At 51.9% G+C, this 15,285-nt stretch overlaps 1 protein-coding gene and 1 long non-coding RNA gene across 3 annotated transcripts in view; one reads left to right on the top strand and one right to left on the bottom strand.

The window, feature by feature from the left end:
• Window positions 1-968: 968 nt before the first annotated feature.
• Window positions 969-3,880, bottom strand: FAM110D (family with sequence similarity 110 member D). Its single transcript, XM_007178671.2, has 2 exons — window positions 3,799-3,880; window positions 969-1,967 (listed from the first exon to the last, which is right to left on the bottom strand). Exons 1-2 carry the CDS (start codon window positions 3,804-3,806, stop codon window positions 1,061-1,063), a joined length of 915 nt encoding a protein of 304 aa, XP_007178733.1. The 5' UTR covers window positions 3,807-3,880; the 3' UTR covers window positions 969-1,060.
• Window positions 3,881-10,344: 6,464 nt separating this feature from the next.
• Window positions 10,345-15,285, top strand: part of LOC103003769 (uncharacterized) — a 24,942-nt gene continuing 20,001 nt past the window's right edge. Inside the window, exons 1-3 of one of the 2 annotated variants that reach the window (XR_009005246.1) lie at window positions 10,345-10,467; window positions 10,573-10,660; window positions 12,544-12,702. This is a non-coding gene — a long non-coding RNA (uncharacterized LOC103003769). Of the gene's footprint in view, window positions 10,468-10,572; window positions 10,661-12,543; window positions 12,703-15,285 lie in introns of those variants that run through there. The other variant, XR_450668.2, reaches the window with a different exon arrangement.

Here is a 15,285-nt window from a genome sequence, read left to right as displayed (position 1 = left end):
GGTCCCACACAAGGTGATAAGTTGAAGCACAAAAATAAGGCTGTAGTTGGGAGCTCAGAGGAGATGAGCCCGGCTGGGAAATTCAGGAGTTCCTGAGAGAGAATGCATATATGTAATCTTAGAAGGATGAGTGGAGAGAAAGGGGAAGGTAACCCAGGCAAAGGAAGGAGGCCGTGAACAAAGACTTACAGGTGTGAACGTGTGAGGAAAACAGGTGACCTTGTTTGTCTTTGAGGGAAAGGAAGACAGTGACAAGATGTGAGGCTGCGGGTTGGCAAAGTCCTGGTTTGAAGAGTCCTTTATTGTCCTCGATTCTGGATCCTCCACATCTCAGCCCTTCATATCTAGTAACCAAAACGGGTAGCAAAGCTCCAGGAATGGGAGCCTTCAGGGGCTGGTGAACCCCAGATTTCTGGAGCAGACCCCTCCCTAAAACTCCCCAAACGCTCGATTCCCGGCTCCCAGCTCTAATTTGGACCCTCCTGGGGGGTCGGTGGCGGTGACGATCATAATAGTGTTAGTGCTAATTCGGTAGTGGTCATAGCGGCTTCGTTTATTGAGCACCTCCTACATGCCGGGAACTTTGCCAAGCGCTTTGTGACCATTTCAAATATACTTCGATCACCGAGGGGTGTGTCTGCGGTCCCGAGAGGCACAGTCAGACTGAAACCCACACTCCAAAACCCTCGCGCGTCTGCTCTGTAATCCAGCCTCTCGACTCCTTTAAATAACTTTTGGACTTTATTCAGCAGGTTCTCTGATCTCCCACCCCAGTCTTCACTCGCCCAGTCTTCACTAGCCTCCCGGCCTCCACAGGGGCCACGAGGTCGCCCCCTCCCCGTCCGCTGCCTGCGCTGGGAAGGGCCTTCGGGATCTTTTTGTCCCATCCTCCCAAGGTTCACGAGGGGAAACCGAGATCCAAAGGGAAGGGTTTGCCCAAAAGCACCCGGCGCGTTAGAGGCAGGGTGTCCCTGCCCGTGCCTGGGTCCAGCCCCGCGCTCACCCCTTGCCCTTCCCCGGACCCGGGACTCCACCAGAGCCTGCTCACGAGCGGCAGCGGTCACACCTCGGACTCGCGCGGCGGGCCGCGGGCGCGCTGGCAGCCGTACAGCCACTGGATGACGCGCGCGTTGCGCTCCACCACCGACACCTGGGGGCGCCCGTCCCGCGCCGAGCCCCCCGCTTCCGAGCCACCGCCCTCCGCACGGTCCCGGCGTTCTGTGCCGCCGTCGCTGGACGTCCAGTCGCTGGCGTCCCCAGAGCCGGGCGGCGGCGACGTTCCGGGCTGGGGGCTGGCGTCGGCACCCCAGCTCTGCGGAGAGAAGCGCTCGGCGCCCAGCACCTCTACCAGCGCGCGCTCCAGACCGCAGTAGTTGAAGAAGCGCTCCTTCTCCGACAGGGGCAGCGAGCACGTGGGGCACAATGCCCGCTTTCCCGCTGCTTCTGGGGCATCTTGGGGCGCGGCCCAACCCCCAGGAGCCGCGGGTCGCTCCGTTGAGCCTGGGCTGCTTGAAGCGACGTCTCGGGGGGCGCCCAGGAAGAGGCGACGCACCAGCCCCTGGCCCTTGGCGTTCTCTTTGTTCACTGAAGCCTTGCAGTCCCGCTTCTGGCGGTAGAAGATGAGGGAATCAGGCCTTGGCAGCCGCCTGCCACTGCCCCGGCGGGCGGGTCCGGGCGTCCTGGGCGATGGAGGGGGCCCCAGCTCGTTGCAGGGGTGGGGGGTGAGCGGCCCGGGACCCCCACGCAGAGCTGGCTCCTGGCGTCGCGCTATCACCTGGTGCGTCTTGACATACTTGGCTTTGTCGGCCTCCAGCCTCTCCACAGCGCTGGGGGTCCGTCCCCTGGATGGGGTGGAGGGAGAGGCCAGGAGCATCTTAGCAGAACTGGGCAGGACAGTGCCCCATAAGCCACTGGAGGTAGGCAGATAGTTGAGGAGCTGAGAGCAATTGGCTGGGGCCTCCTGGGATCTGTGGAGAAAGAGGAATGGTCACGGGGAGAGTAGGAAATGTCCCTGCCCCTCTCCTGCAGGCATTCCTGGGAATAGGCTCAGCCAGCCACCCCCTCCCCCATCCAAGTCAGCCAGGTGCCATGCCCAGGGGGCAGAGGCTCAGGTATCCCTCCCGCCCCCATCCCTCAAAGACAATGGGCAGGGGCTCCCTGGCCACCCAGAAACCTATGCCCCTTTGAGGGTGCCCCATTCTGGCCACAGGGCCATGCCAAGCAGGCATCAGCAAGCAGGACACTTGGAAAAGGAAATGGGGCTGGTCCCTGCCCAATTCCCGAAAGTAGCCTCAACCGGAAAAAATACCTCTTCCCAACCTAGCAACTTTGAGTCCAAGACAAGGAGGCTTCCCAGCCACATGCTGGCTCCAGCAGGACCCACCCATCCCGCCCCCAAACACAGAGGTCAGGGATATAACCACAGGGTAGGAGCCTCCAGTAATTGCAGTCAACTGCCCTGCCCAGGCCTGGCAGGGTCATCAGGGAAAGAGAGGGAGATGGTCACCAGGTCACTTCAGCCAGCTACCTGCCACCTGCTCTGTGCCCCTGTGAAGGGAATTCCACAATGCCCAACTGTATGCATCACCTTGTTTACCTCTGCATTTCCATTTCATAGAAGAGAAAACTGGCCCAGAGAGGAGGAGGCTTGTTCAGGTCTTACTGAGAATTTGGACACAGGACTGGAACCCAGATCTCTTGCTTTGCAGTCCAGAACTAGTTCAAAATGAGTATCTCACTTGCCTATCAAAACTTTCCTCTATGTTTTGCTTCTATTCCTGCTGCTATAAAACCAAGCACTTTCTGCTAGAGATTGGCCCCTTATCTCACTAAAAATTTCCTTCCACTAATTCTTCCCAATAACCTGCACTCCCAGAAATCTGCCCTCAGGGTCCCTCATCCTAAAACCCCGTGACCCTTCTCATCTAGCTCCCTTCTGCTGGGGAAGGGGGGCCTGGAGGGGTTGTAAATCAAGAGCTGACAGTTCCCCTGGCAGTAACAGAATGGGCCACCCACACGGCTCAGTACACTCTACCCCATCCCTGTTTCCCTGCTCCCCCCATCCTCCATTCAGCTGAGAGGGACACATCAGTTCTGGGGGCTGAGGAGACCTCGGGTCTGCAGGCAACAAAGGAACAGAACTTGCCAGGGATGGGGGAGGGGAGCCCTGGTAAGGGGCCTTGGGGCAGAGACTCTGCCAACCCTACCCACCCCAGGGCAGCCTGTGTGTATACACACACACACACACACACACACACACACACACACACTTACATACACCCATCTAGGGTCTAGCAAGTCAGTCCATAGGTAGTTGGTGACTGGGAAACCAGACAGCAAGGAAAGCCTGGCAGTGCCCTCCTTCCTGCCTCCCAAGGACTAAACTTGGCAATAGGTCAGATTCCAAGGTCCCAGGAGGGCACTGTGCTTGTCTGACCTCAAGGGTACCCTCCCGTCCCCTCCTTCTCTTCCGAGCCCTGAGCAGGCGGCTATAAAAAGTTCCTAAACACAGGGACCAAAATAGTTTGCTGTCCACTGCCTCTTCCCTGCCTTCTGGGCTGCCTTGGTGCCCAACCACAGACATTCCACCCTAGAAGCCTGGCAGACATCCTTGTGCCCGCCATCCCTTTGCCCACCCTCTCCCAGTACTGGGGTTAGTGGTCCGAACTTTGCCCAAGCATTTGGCTTTGGATGCAGATGCAGGCTGGGGGACTGTGCTCACTGGCTTGGTGCCAGCCTCCTTGCCCTTGGGTCCCTGGGTGCCCTCCCACCCCAGCCCTGGGCTCAGGATGCACTCACCTCTGCATGGTGAGGCTGAATGCCAGGGTCCCCAGGCAGGTCCAGACTGAAGGCAGGAGGGACAGCAGGGACTGGAAGTAACTTTGGTGGCAGCCAAACCTCACTCTCCACAGGAAAAGCCAAGAGAGCCTCCACCCCCCCAGGTTAACCCTTGCCTTCCTGACCTGGAGCCTGGCCTCTGTTAACCCCTTCCTGGTCACAGTCTCAGTGCTGGAGAGGACCTTTGGACCACATCCAGCTCCTTTACTTTACAGATGGTCATACGGTCCCTGACAGGTTAAGTGATTTGCACAGAGGCACAGTGAGCTTGAGGCACAGCCAGCACCCCAAACAAGGTCTCCTGATTCCCAAGCTTCCTCCAGAGGCCTGGGGTGGGGACATGCGATTCACATGGGGTCAGCCCCCTCTGCTGGGCCTTGGCAGATCCTCCTCATTCAGATGAGAAGGCGCAGGGTTCTAGTTAACCAGCTTTTTCCCTCTGTAGCAGGTTTAGACCTGTCCTGGTCCAGGTGTGTGGATGGTGTCAAGCTTGCTCTCCCGAGGGGTGAGGCCAGGAATCTGCAACCTAAAGGCGGGGGCAGTGGTACTGCAGATGTGCCGGGTGAGCCCCTCCCAGCAAGTCTTGGCATGAAGGTCACAAGGGAGCCCACTGGAGCTGCCTCTGCTCAAGGTCCTCTGATGGCAAATGGGATTGTCTGGGAAGAGGGTGATGAAGGGATGATTCTGGGGCCAAGCCTGGGTAAAGGACCTCCTTCCTTCTCTGCCCCCATTGGGAAATTCTAGAGCTAGCACAGTTTCTTATTTGACACCTCATGTCTCAAGGGGGATCCCTGGCTCCACAATGCTGGTTCCAAGAGAGCCCCTCTTCTCTCCCCAGTGGGTAAACTCTGCAGTACCCAGAGCTCAAAGACCAATGTCCTTGCCAAGGGGTTCCTGCACCACCACCCCATGGCCACTTTTCACAAATCCCTTTCCCTTCCTTCTAGCACTTTTTAATGTTTGCAAAGCACATTCACACCTGTGCTCTCTGATCTCCTTTGTCCCTCCCAAGGACCCTAAACAGAGGACCCAGCAGGAGTGACCACCCCACTTTATGGGTAAGGAAACAGGATTAAAGGGGGGTACTTAATTCCAACCCCAAATCCACTCTTTCCACTGCACCCTCTGCCTGTCAAGTAAGGTAATAAGTCTGAAAACCAGAAGGCCCATCTCCTGGTAAGACATTTTTATTACCTAGTTAGAGGGAGTATTTTTTTTTGTTCATGATAGATAGTTCCATATTGTGTTGTTACAGCACTCTACAAAATGCTCTCATATACATTATCACAATTCATCCCCAGGACTATGTTTCGGAAGTAGGTTTGTTGTTTTCTCCATTTGACTGCTAAAGAGACTGAGGCTCAGATACGTGAAATGACTCACCCAAGCTCACACAATTAGGAAGAACAGCTAATTTTTATTGAGAGACTAATATATCCTAGGGCACTGTTCTGAGTACATCACACAATGATTAACACATTTAATCTTCAAAACAACCCAATTATTTTCCTAATTTTATAGATGGAGGTTGCGGGTGCAGGCCAGTAGCCCTGAGATCTGGTCACGAAGGGGTTAAGCATGAGGCCGGGCAGGGCCCAGCTGGGATGCTGTCAATGGCAGGAAACCTGGCCTGTGAAGGAGGGGGAGGATGGGGCTGTTGTGTCTGACTCTTATACAACCCCCATCCCTTTGGTCTTAAAGGAGCATCCGGGTTGGGTGGCAGGGCAGGCAGGGGCCTCCTTCTCAGCTCCGGACAGATACTGGGCTACAGAAAGAGGGGGATTCAGAGTACAATGCGGGTGCTGCCCTGCGGTAGCCCCCAGTCTGATGAGGGTGACTGAAGGTGAGCCCACCTCCCCTCAGGAGGGCTCAGAGTAGGGAGACACAGCCCCAGCCCTGGGAGTCCCCAGTCAGAAGGGCCAGACACAGCCCTGCCCTCAGGAGTCTGGGGTGGGGATTGGTCAAAGAGCCCCGCTATCAGGATCTCCCAGTCTGAGGGGTGACGGTACCCTATCCCAGGATGTCAATAGACACATACTACCATCTTGGAGAGCAGAGTCATGGGGGCGAGGTTTGACTGGATTGGCTTTCGGCTGAGAGAGCCCTAACTGCCCTGAAGGAGGTGGGAGGTGGGGGAGATCATGGGAGATCCAGCTGCCTGCCCTGCCTGTCTCTTGGTCACACTTGACTTGAACCGGATCATCTGTCTTTCTGGTCATGGGTTCCCAGGGAGAGCCTTAAAGTGACTCCTTCTGGCCCTAGAGCCAGGACCTTTGTTGAGGGCGGGGGGGGGGGGGTGTGCAAATCCGAGGGATGTTTCCTTCCTATTTCCAAGCTCATTCCCGGATCTCCTTGAGGATGAGGGTAGATGGGAATGTCTGAGTCAGAACTGGCTCCTTCCAGGAGAGGGTGGTGGGAGGATGGGGACACATCTCTGGTCAGTGTCGGGAATGATGAGGACAGGTCAGGAGACCTTTCAGCTCCAGCCTCAGGCCCCAGATCCACATTGTCACAGAGGAGAAATGTGTCACTTCCCTCACCAGCCAGCTACTGCCCCCTCACCACAGCCAACCACACCTCGGTGCCTCTGATTCTAATCCTGGTCCGTCAGTCACTGGATCTGTGGCCTCAGGCAAGAACTTAACCTCTCTGAGTTTCCTTCTGTGTAAAATGGGAGTAAGACCAGCTTTTGTGTGGCGCAAAGAAGTGGTGCCTGAGAAAGCACCTGGTGCCTCAGGTGCTTGTAAATTTCAGGAGTCTTGGCTTCTCAGGTCTCTCCCTCCAGCACCTTCCCGACACCGATGGCCGTAGTCTTTTTTTCTAATCCCACAGTCTCACTCTCAGCCACGTCAACAAGCCGTTTTGAACACTGCCCTGTGCAGCAGATGGGTCAGACCTGGCTTTTGCTCTCAGGGAGCTCACCCTGCTGCAGGGGTGGGGGGAACAGAAGTGTGAAGGACTGATCACAGCTCAAGTGTGAGCAGCGCTGCTGTTACAAAGCTGAACAAAGCAGGGCACATGGGGGGCATCTGTTCTGCCCGGGCTGGGGTGGGAAGCTTTCAAAGAGGAGGGGGTATCAGATCTGGGTCTGGAGGGGATTTCTGATGGGGGTGGGATGGGAGGGAGGGGAGGCTGTAGAGGGCAGGGTCAGGGGGGCATTGAGGGAGGGACGGTGAGAGCAACAGGCTAAGGGGACGGCAGAAGCCAGGGTCTCAGTGAGGGCAAGAGGCTAGGGAAGGCGGCTGCTGAGAGAGAAGGGGGGCTGGTGCTCAAGAGGGCTTAGAGAGATGAGGTGCAGGGAAGAGAGGGGTTTCTGTGAGGCGATGGGTGCAGGGAGGCGATGGGGACACCGAGCAAAGGCAGGCTCGGTGAGAGAAGGGGGCTTAGAGGAGAGGTGGGGCCTCAGGGCAGGGGACGGGGGTTCAGTGAGAGGAGGAGAGTTCAGAGAGAGGGAGGGGCTCAGGCTGGGGTCTGTAACGCCCCGGCACCACAGGAGGAGCCCCCCTCCGCCAGCCGTGGGTGAGCCCCGGAGAGATTAGAGCCGCTATCCCCTAATTCTGGGCTTTCCGTTTCGGAAGGAATCTCGGCCACAACAATAGCCTGGCTCCCGCGCCCTCTCCCTCCGAGGGGTGTGGCTTCTGGGCAGAGCCGGCGCCGCCTGCTGCCCGGTACTCGCCGCGGGGGCGGCCGAAGAGAGGAGGAGGGTGTCGTTCAACATTTTCCCCCCCGGAACACCTACAAGATGCTAACGAACAACGGGAATAAAACAGATAGGATTTCTGCTCTCAGGAGCTTACAACCTGGAGTTAGAACAAAACCAACTGCATTTACTGAGCTTTTACTCTGTGCTAGGCGCTCTGCTAAGTGCTTGACTCTCAGTTCCTTTCTTACTCCTCACAAAACCCCATGTGAAGTGGTGAGTAAACAGAGGCAGAGAGAGGCAAAGTAACTCACCTAGGGTCACACAGCTTGCAGATGGTAGAGCTGGGACTCCAGAGCCGGCTCTTACCCACTGAACAGCACTGCCTGCCTCGATTCTACCCCTCGGGCGAGGCTCAAGCAAGTCTGCTCTCCCTGCCCGCTGGCCCTCCTGCCTTCCTTTTCTGTTGGCTGGGCAGGAGTTCAAGTCTTCTGGACCCAAGCAAGGATTGGAAGGAGGTCAGCCCCAAGTGCATTGTGCTCCAGGCCTTATCACCTACACGTGCATCATCCCGTCTTTATCAACAACATCTCCAGCATTCCACCTTCCACCACTGTCTTCACCAAGTGGCCTTTAGATAGAGCACAAGGAACAAAAAGCATCCAGTCTACACTAAGGAAAGCAGAGGAACACGTGGGAGGGAATCAGGGGCTTCTCATAGAAAGCAATGGCAAGAAATCTATCCTCCTACCTTGACAAATACACCTTCATAATGACACACTGAAAAATATGTTTTGATTTTTTTATACAGAGAAAGTCATCAAAGTACCAAGGATGATTGAATTTAATTATCATTGAGCATACATGGGTGTTTTGTTAGATGAGGGTCAGCAATGTTAGATGAGTGAAAACACGAAGATGTGAATAATTAATAAATTATTATATCTTCATTCCATAAAACCTATTTTTCTTGCTTTGATTTCAGCAAAATTACCAATTGTGTTGCTATAATTAAATTTTCACATAATTTGTATTCTGCTGATAGTAATGTCTAATTAGACCACCTTTCCTTAGTCTGTTTTTTTTTTTTTTCAGTTTTTTAAAATTTCAATTTGAGGAAACTTTGTTCTGCTGAGGTAGCAGCAGTTAGAATTGAAAATAAATTTTCAATACTTAATACTTAAATTTAGAGATGAATTATGAGTGTTACATAACATTTTCAAATATTTAAATGGTGTGTATATGATAAATTATCATCAGCACAGAACATATTACAATGTATTTTAATGGCATCATATAAATCCCTATATCTTATATCATGACTTTTACCATCTCATTAAGCAATGTCTAGATTCATAACAGTAAAGAATTGGCAAGAATACTTCTTCCATATTATGCTTTGCCTTCATTTACAAATTTAAGTGTAAAATGCATTGTTTTTTTTTTTTTTTTTTAATTGTATAGCTACTTTATTTATTTATTTATTTATTTTTGGCTGTGTTGGGTCTTCGGTTCGTGCGAGGGCTTTCTCTAGTTGCGGCAAGTGGGGGCCACTCTTCATCGCGGTGCGGGGACCGCTCTTCATCGCGGTGCGCGGGCCTTTCACTATCGCGGCCCCTCCCGTTGCGGGGCACAGGCTCCAGACGCGCAGGCTCAGTAGTTGTGGCTCACGGGCCCAGCTGCTCCGTGGCATGTGGGATCTTCCCAGACCAGGGCTCGAACCCGTGTCCCCTGCATTAGCAGGCAGATTCTCAACCACTGCGCCACCAGGGAAGCCCAAATGCATTGTTTAATGCTGCAGAATGTTCCTCAGCCATCATACGCTACTATTGCAAATACCATGCTACCCACTGGAACACGAAGTGAAGCAAGAAAATGGATGCCAGCACTTTCTGGGAAACAATACTCCCTTACGAACGCATCTACACATTAATGCTCTCTGAGAGGAAAGATTTGACCAGTTAATTAATCTGCATTTTCTCTTACCTAAGGGCTTTCCCCAGTCTCCCCCACACTCCAAACAGTGGCTGTCTGCAATTTCAGCAGCAGTGCAAACCTTCCGGCAGAGCGATGCAATCGTCCTTTGTTTGGAGGGTGAGGCAAGAGGTGTGGAGAAGCGTCTGTTTCCCTGGGGCGGAATGGTGTCAGGGCTGAGCAGATGTTGAGGGTTTGAGTTTACACTGTGCAGCGCTGAGCACTGTGTCCTGAGTGGCAGATGCCCATGTGGTCCTTAATAAATGACTTTTGGGGTACTTTTTATATCAAGGGCCCTTTATGGGTGGGAGCCTCTCTGGTCACTTGTAAATGTAGCACTGAGCTATGGCCACGGAGGTGTTGTGTCACACTAAACATCCCCGACGGTGAGGACCTACCCTTTTATATGTGAAGAGGGCAATTCCCAGAGAAAGTGGAGGTTGAGGACTGGGTGGACACCCCAAGAGGTGGGCATTATAACCACCATCTCTCACACCACCATAGCATTATAACCAACACCTTAATATCACCACTGGATTATAACCGCCACCTTCTCCAGGGCCGTTGTCAGGTTCCCCATCGTTCCTAGGACTGGGAACGTCTGCAGTTTTGACCTTTCAGCAATTACTCATCTTTCTCCTGGCACTCTTGCCCTGATCTTGGCCACTTTTCTCCCACTCTCAGTCCCTGTGCTCCCAGAGTGGGGTAACATGACTCAGTGGGGCACTTGACCTAAGTGTGGGTCAAAAAGCCTATCACATTTCTCTGGCTACAGTACGTCATTTAAAGCTGGACTTGTAACTTGATTACAGCCAATGAGACTTTTGCTGCGACGACTGAGACAAAGCTTCCCTCTGTTCTCTGCTGTGCAAGAACCTGGGAAGACAGAGCCCTGAGAGGACAGCCTGCCCGAGGACAGAGTCAGCAGAGAACAGACAGTGAAAACCAACCTGGATGAGTGGAGCCTCCATATCTCATCACGTGTGAAGCAAACCTACACGTGGTCTTGACATTGGGTAAGCCAGTACATTTATTTTTGGCTTAACCCTGTTGGGTTGATTTTTTAGTCACTTACAACCAAGATCAACCAGAAGGAAACACATCATTCTCTCCCAAACTAGGTCACCTTCATCACAGTGCCTGTAGCATTGAACATGTGCAGCCTTGGTTTGCCCACCATTCCAACCCATCTCCACGCTGATTTCTCAGGTATGCTGACCAGATATTTCCAGGTTTGTGGTAAAGCTGGCCTGGAAGAGCAGCAGAAGTTCCCATAAGGAGTCAGGAGACCAAAGTTATGGTCCTGACTTGGACATGAACTCACTTTTGGTCTGGAGCAAGTCACTTTCTCTCTCCACCCTCAGATTCTGATCTGTTAAAAGGAGGAAAGTGGATTAGACCAGTGGTTCCCCAAAGCTATTCCTTGGGTGGATTCCAGTTGGCTACATGAAGTTTACCTGGGATGTTTTTTTTTTGGCCGCGCTGGGAGACTTGCAGAACCTTAGTTCCCTGGCAGTGAAAGCTCTGAGTCCTAACCATTGGACCATTAGGGAATTCCCTGGGATGCTTGTTAACAAGACAGATGCCAGGCCTCCACCCTTGGAGAATCTAATTGAGTAGAGCTGGGGTGGAGTCAAGGAGGAAAGACTACAACACTGGATCATACGGATTTTATTGTTATGAGTGCCCTTACTAGAGATTCTAGATTTAATATGTTATCTTTTGCAGCTGAAAGTAGCTCTCATAGTTGGCTTGTTCGATTGACTGAACCTAGTACTCAATGTGACCTGTATTCTGTGAGTTGGAGATACCAGCATTCTCCTGGTGAATGTATCTGACGTCTAAAAAGATAGGAATGTTGGAGAAGGTTTAGCACATGGAATTGCATATACTCCCTATTCCCAACAAGTACATTCCCAAGAGGGCTCAGAGCATAATTCTTCACCTAGGTGTGGAGATAAGCATTAGTGACAGCAGCATCAGTATCCTTGAAAAATTTTATGGTGGGTGTCCTCTGTAGTTTGGATATTGAAGGAAGCACTATTGAGATGGGCTCCCTGACTTCACCGGGGATGATGGGGTCCTAGAGGAGAAGAGGCCAAGCGGCTGAACTGCCCGAGGCAAGGCGGGGGCCTTGACTGTAACGTGCGGCAAGATGAAATAATAATCAGAATGTGTCGGCTTGCAGGGGATTTTTTTTTTTTTTTGGCAGCACCGCATAGCTTGCAGGATCTTTGTTCTCCGACCAGGGATCGAACCCAGGCCCCCAGCAGTGGAAGCGTGGAGTCCTAACCACTGGACCGCCAGGAAATTGCCTTGGCTTGCAGGGATCTTTGATCAGAGTGTCTCTAGGAATGAAATAGATGAGCAACTTATTAAATATGATTGAGTTATGTAACAGAAAAACCTCCATGTCTTATGGGCAGAAGCCTAACTTAAACTGTTGTCACAAGGGAGCATCTCAACCTTTCATCTCAACCTTTCCACATCTAAGCCAGTTCACAGACCTGAAGTCCTGATTGAATAGGAGGCTAGGTCCCTTCAGGGAGGACCTTGTAGCAATGCCACAAGCATATGCTGTAAATCTTCCTCCAAGGAAGGGGGAAGGGGAAATTCAGACCTTTTAGGAAATACTAGACATTAGCTTTGAAGTGATGCTAATCGCTGGGAACCCAAGTATCAACATGTCCAAAGCTCAACTACTGATCTATCTCCTGTCCCCCCAAATCTCTCCCACGCCTGCCTTCCTCATCTCAGCTGATCCCTCTTTATCTCAGCATCCTTCCAATTGGAGTAATCTTGGACACATCTCTCTCTCTCACATTCCACGTTTCATCCATCAGCAGCATCTGTTGGCTCCATCTTCAGAAGACATCCAGATTTAATCACTTCTATCCTCCTCCACTCCTACCACCCTGGTCCAAGCCATCACCAACTCTTGCCTGGATTACTGCAATAGTCTCTAAGTCTCCCTTCTTCTAACCTCATCCCTAATAGTCTACTCTCAGCATAACAGCTCGATCAATCCTTTAAAAATATAAGTCAGGGCTTCCCTGGTGGCGCAGTGGTTGAGAATCTGCCTGCCAATGCAGGGGACACGGGTTCGAGCCCTGGTCTGGGAAGATCTCACATGCCGCGGAGCAACTAGGCCTGTGAGCCACAACTATTGAGCCTGCGCGTCTGGAGCCTGTGCTCCACAATAAGAGAGGCCGCGATAGTGAGAGGCCCGCGCACCGTGATGAAGAGTAGCCCCCACTTGCTGCAACTAGAGAAAGCCCTCACACAGAAACGAAGACCCAACACAGCCAAAAATAAATAAAATAAAATAAATATTAAAAAAAAATCAAGGTTGGCCACTCAATTATTTTAAAAAAATATATATATATATAAGTCAATCATGTCACTTCTCTGCTCAAATCCCAGAAAAGGCTCCCCGTTTTGCTTGAGGGAAAGCTAAAGTCTTCACTGGCTTGCAAGGCTTTACATGACCCAGCCCTGCTAGCTCTCTGACCCGATCTCCTACAATCCTCCCTCTCACCCTCTTTACCCCAGGTACTTTTCGCCTCCTGGCCTGTTCCTTGAACATGCCGACTATGTCCACCTTAAGGCCTTTGACCCTCCACCTGGAATGCCCTTCCTCTAGTTCTCGGCTTTGATACCTCTTTTACTTCCTTAGGACTTTGTTAATATCTCACCCAGTGAAACCTACCCTGACCTTGTTTATTAAGTCAGCCAGCCCCTTTCTGCAGCATTCCCAATCCTTTTTACTCTGTTCTACTTTTTCTTTGCTTCTTCCTTATTTGTTTCAACTTATCACACTGTAACATACTAATTTACTTGTTTGTGCTCATAAATATCTCCCCGCTCCCAACTAGAATGTAAGTTCAATGAAGGCAAGGATCTCTGTTTGGTTCACTGATGTATCCCAAGTGCCTGGAACAGTGCCTGGTGCCCAGTGGGTGCTCAATACATTTGTTTCATGAATGAATTTTTTTTTGAATTTTATTTAATTTATTTTTTTATACAGCAGGTCCTTATTAGTCATCAATTTTATACACATCAGTGTATACATGTCAATCTCAATCGCCCAATTCAGCACACCACCACCCCCACCACTTTCCCCCCTTGGTGTCCATACGTTTGTTTCTGCATCTGTGTCTCAATTTCTGCCCTGAAAACCGGTTCATCTGTACCATTTTTCTAGTTTCCACATATATGCGTTAATATATGATATTTGTTTTTCTCTTTCTGACTTACTTCACTCTGTATGACAGTCTCTAGATCCATCCACGTCTCTACAAATGACCCAGTTTCGTTCCTTTTTACGGCTGAGTAATATTCCATTGTATTCATGAATGAATTTTGAAGAGACCCTGGAGGGACTGTGGATGGGCCCAGAGGGAGTCTCTTGAGAGGGTGGGTCTTGGGACCAGAGTGATAAAAATGTGGGGCCCCAGAAGGCCTTCCAAAACCATGCAGTTTCCCTTTCTGGCCAGTGAAACAAGAGGGGAAGTCTGCTGCAGTGTCCTAGGAAAGGGTTCCTTGCTCTCAAGGGGACACTGGAGGAAATAGCCCCTTCCCTTCTCTAGATGTGCTTCTTAGAACCATGTTATCATCTTGGGACCATGAGGACAGCAAGTTTAAGGAAAAAGGTGTGTGGGTTGGTGGGGGAGGGGGAAGGAGGGGCGCGAGGTTAATCTGGGTCCTTCACTCATAAGGCACCCTCAGGGAAGGGCTCGCTGCCCCCCTCTGTGGGCAGTGCAGTTAGCTGACTGCCTGTGGCTGTCACCTCTGCCTCAGCTGCTAAGAGTCCCTTTCCCCAAGGTCACATCCTCCTTGAGGCGGCCCACATCTAGTGATTGAAGGAGGTGAGAGTATAAAGTTCTGGCCCAAATGGGACACTGATGGGCAGTACTTGCTATTGGTTGAATCAAAGAACTTTATGGTGCTATGTCCCCATAAGGAAGAACGTAGGAATACAGTAACCAAGGGGCGAAGCAGGAGTGACCCCACTTACCTTTACTCTAATAAGCCCTTAGAGACCTCGTACTTCCTTGCCCGGCCACTCTGCGGCAAAGAGGGCACACTTTTGCCCAGAAATTTACATTGAATTATAAGCCAAGTCTGCCTCCTGGGTGCTTTGAGCTCCTTGTATCCAGGGACCAGCAGTCAAGAAGTGGCGTCACTGTCATGGCAGGAGTGTTTAACCTGATTATAAACAGGCTGCTGTTACACCATGGGGACACCGAGGAACACGTGTGGATCCCAGGTGTTCTACTTGGCTGCTTCTTGGTACTCCCCAGCCCAGGTGTAACTGTAAATGGCCAGGTAAGGTAACCCTGACTTGAGAAAGGCATGATGACCAGGGGCTCAGGCACACTGAGGATGAGGGTCTGGATCATGCCACCAAGTGAGCCACTGAGTGATGGCTGAGGGTGATAGCTGAACGTGGAATGGGTAGAGGAGGAGGGAGATGACCAGACCAGCTGCAGTGGTGGCGGCTGTTGTTCGTCCCAGTAACATTCCTTCCCAAGTTCCCTCGGGAAACGGGCCAGTGGACTCCTGAAGGAGCTGCTCCTTGAATGTGTATGGGGAAGTGGATTTGAGTGTTCCAGGTGGTTTGTGGTAGACACCAACTTTCAAGGAAGGACTTGGTGCCCACCTGTGGTGAGTGCAGTCAGCCCACGACTTGCAGCTGAGCCCCTCACCCTAGGTTGCATCCTTCCCAGGGCAGCATGTATCTAGCGATGGGAGGAGGTGGGGTATAGAGGTCTGGCCCTTTCAGCCTGATGCAGGGGCTCCGTGCCAAGTTGATGGAGCAAGGTTTTGCCAGG

This window comes from Balaenoptera acutorostrata, chromosome 1 (assembly GCF_949987535.1).
Source record: "Balaenoptera acutorostrata chromosome 1, mBalAcu1.1, whole genome shotgun sequence".
Classification (NCBI taxonomy): domain Eukaryota; kingdom Metazoa; phylum Chordata; class Mammalia; order Artiodactyla; family Balaenopteridae; genus Balaenoptera; species Balaenoptera acutorostrata.
This window is presented reverse-complemented; position numbering and strand designations above follow the sequence as displayed.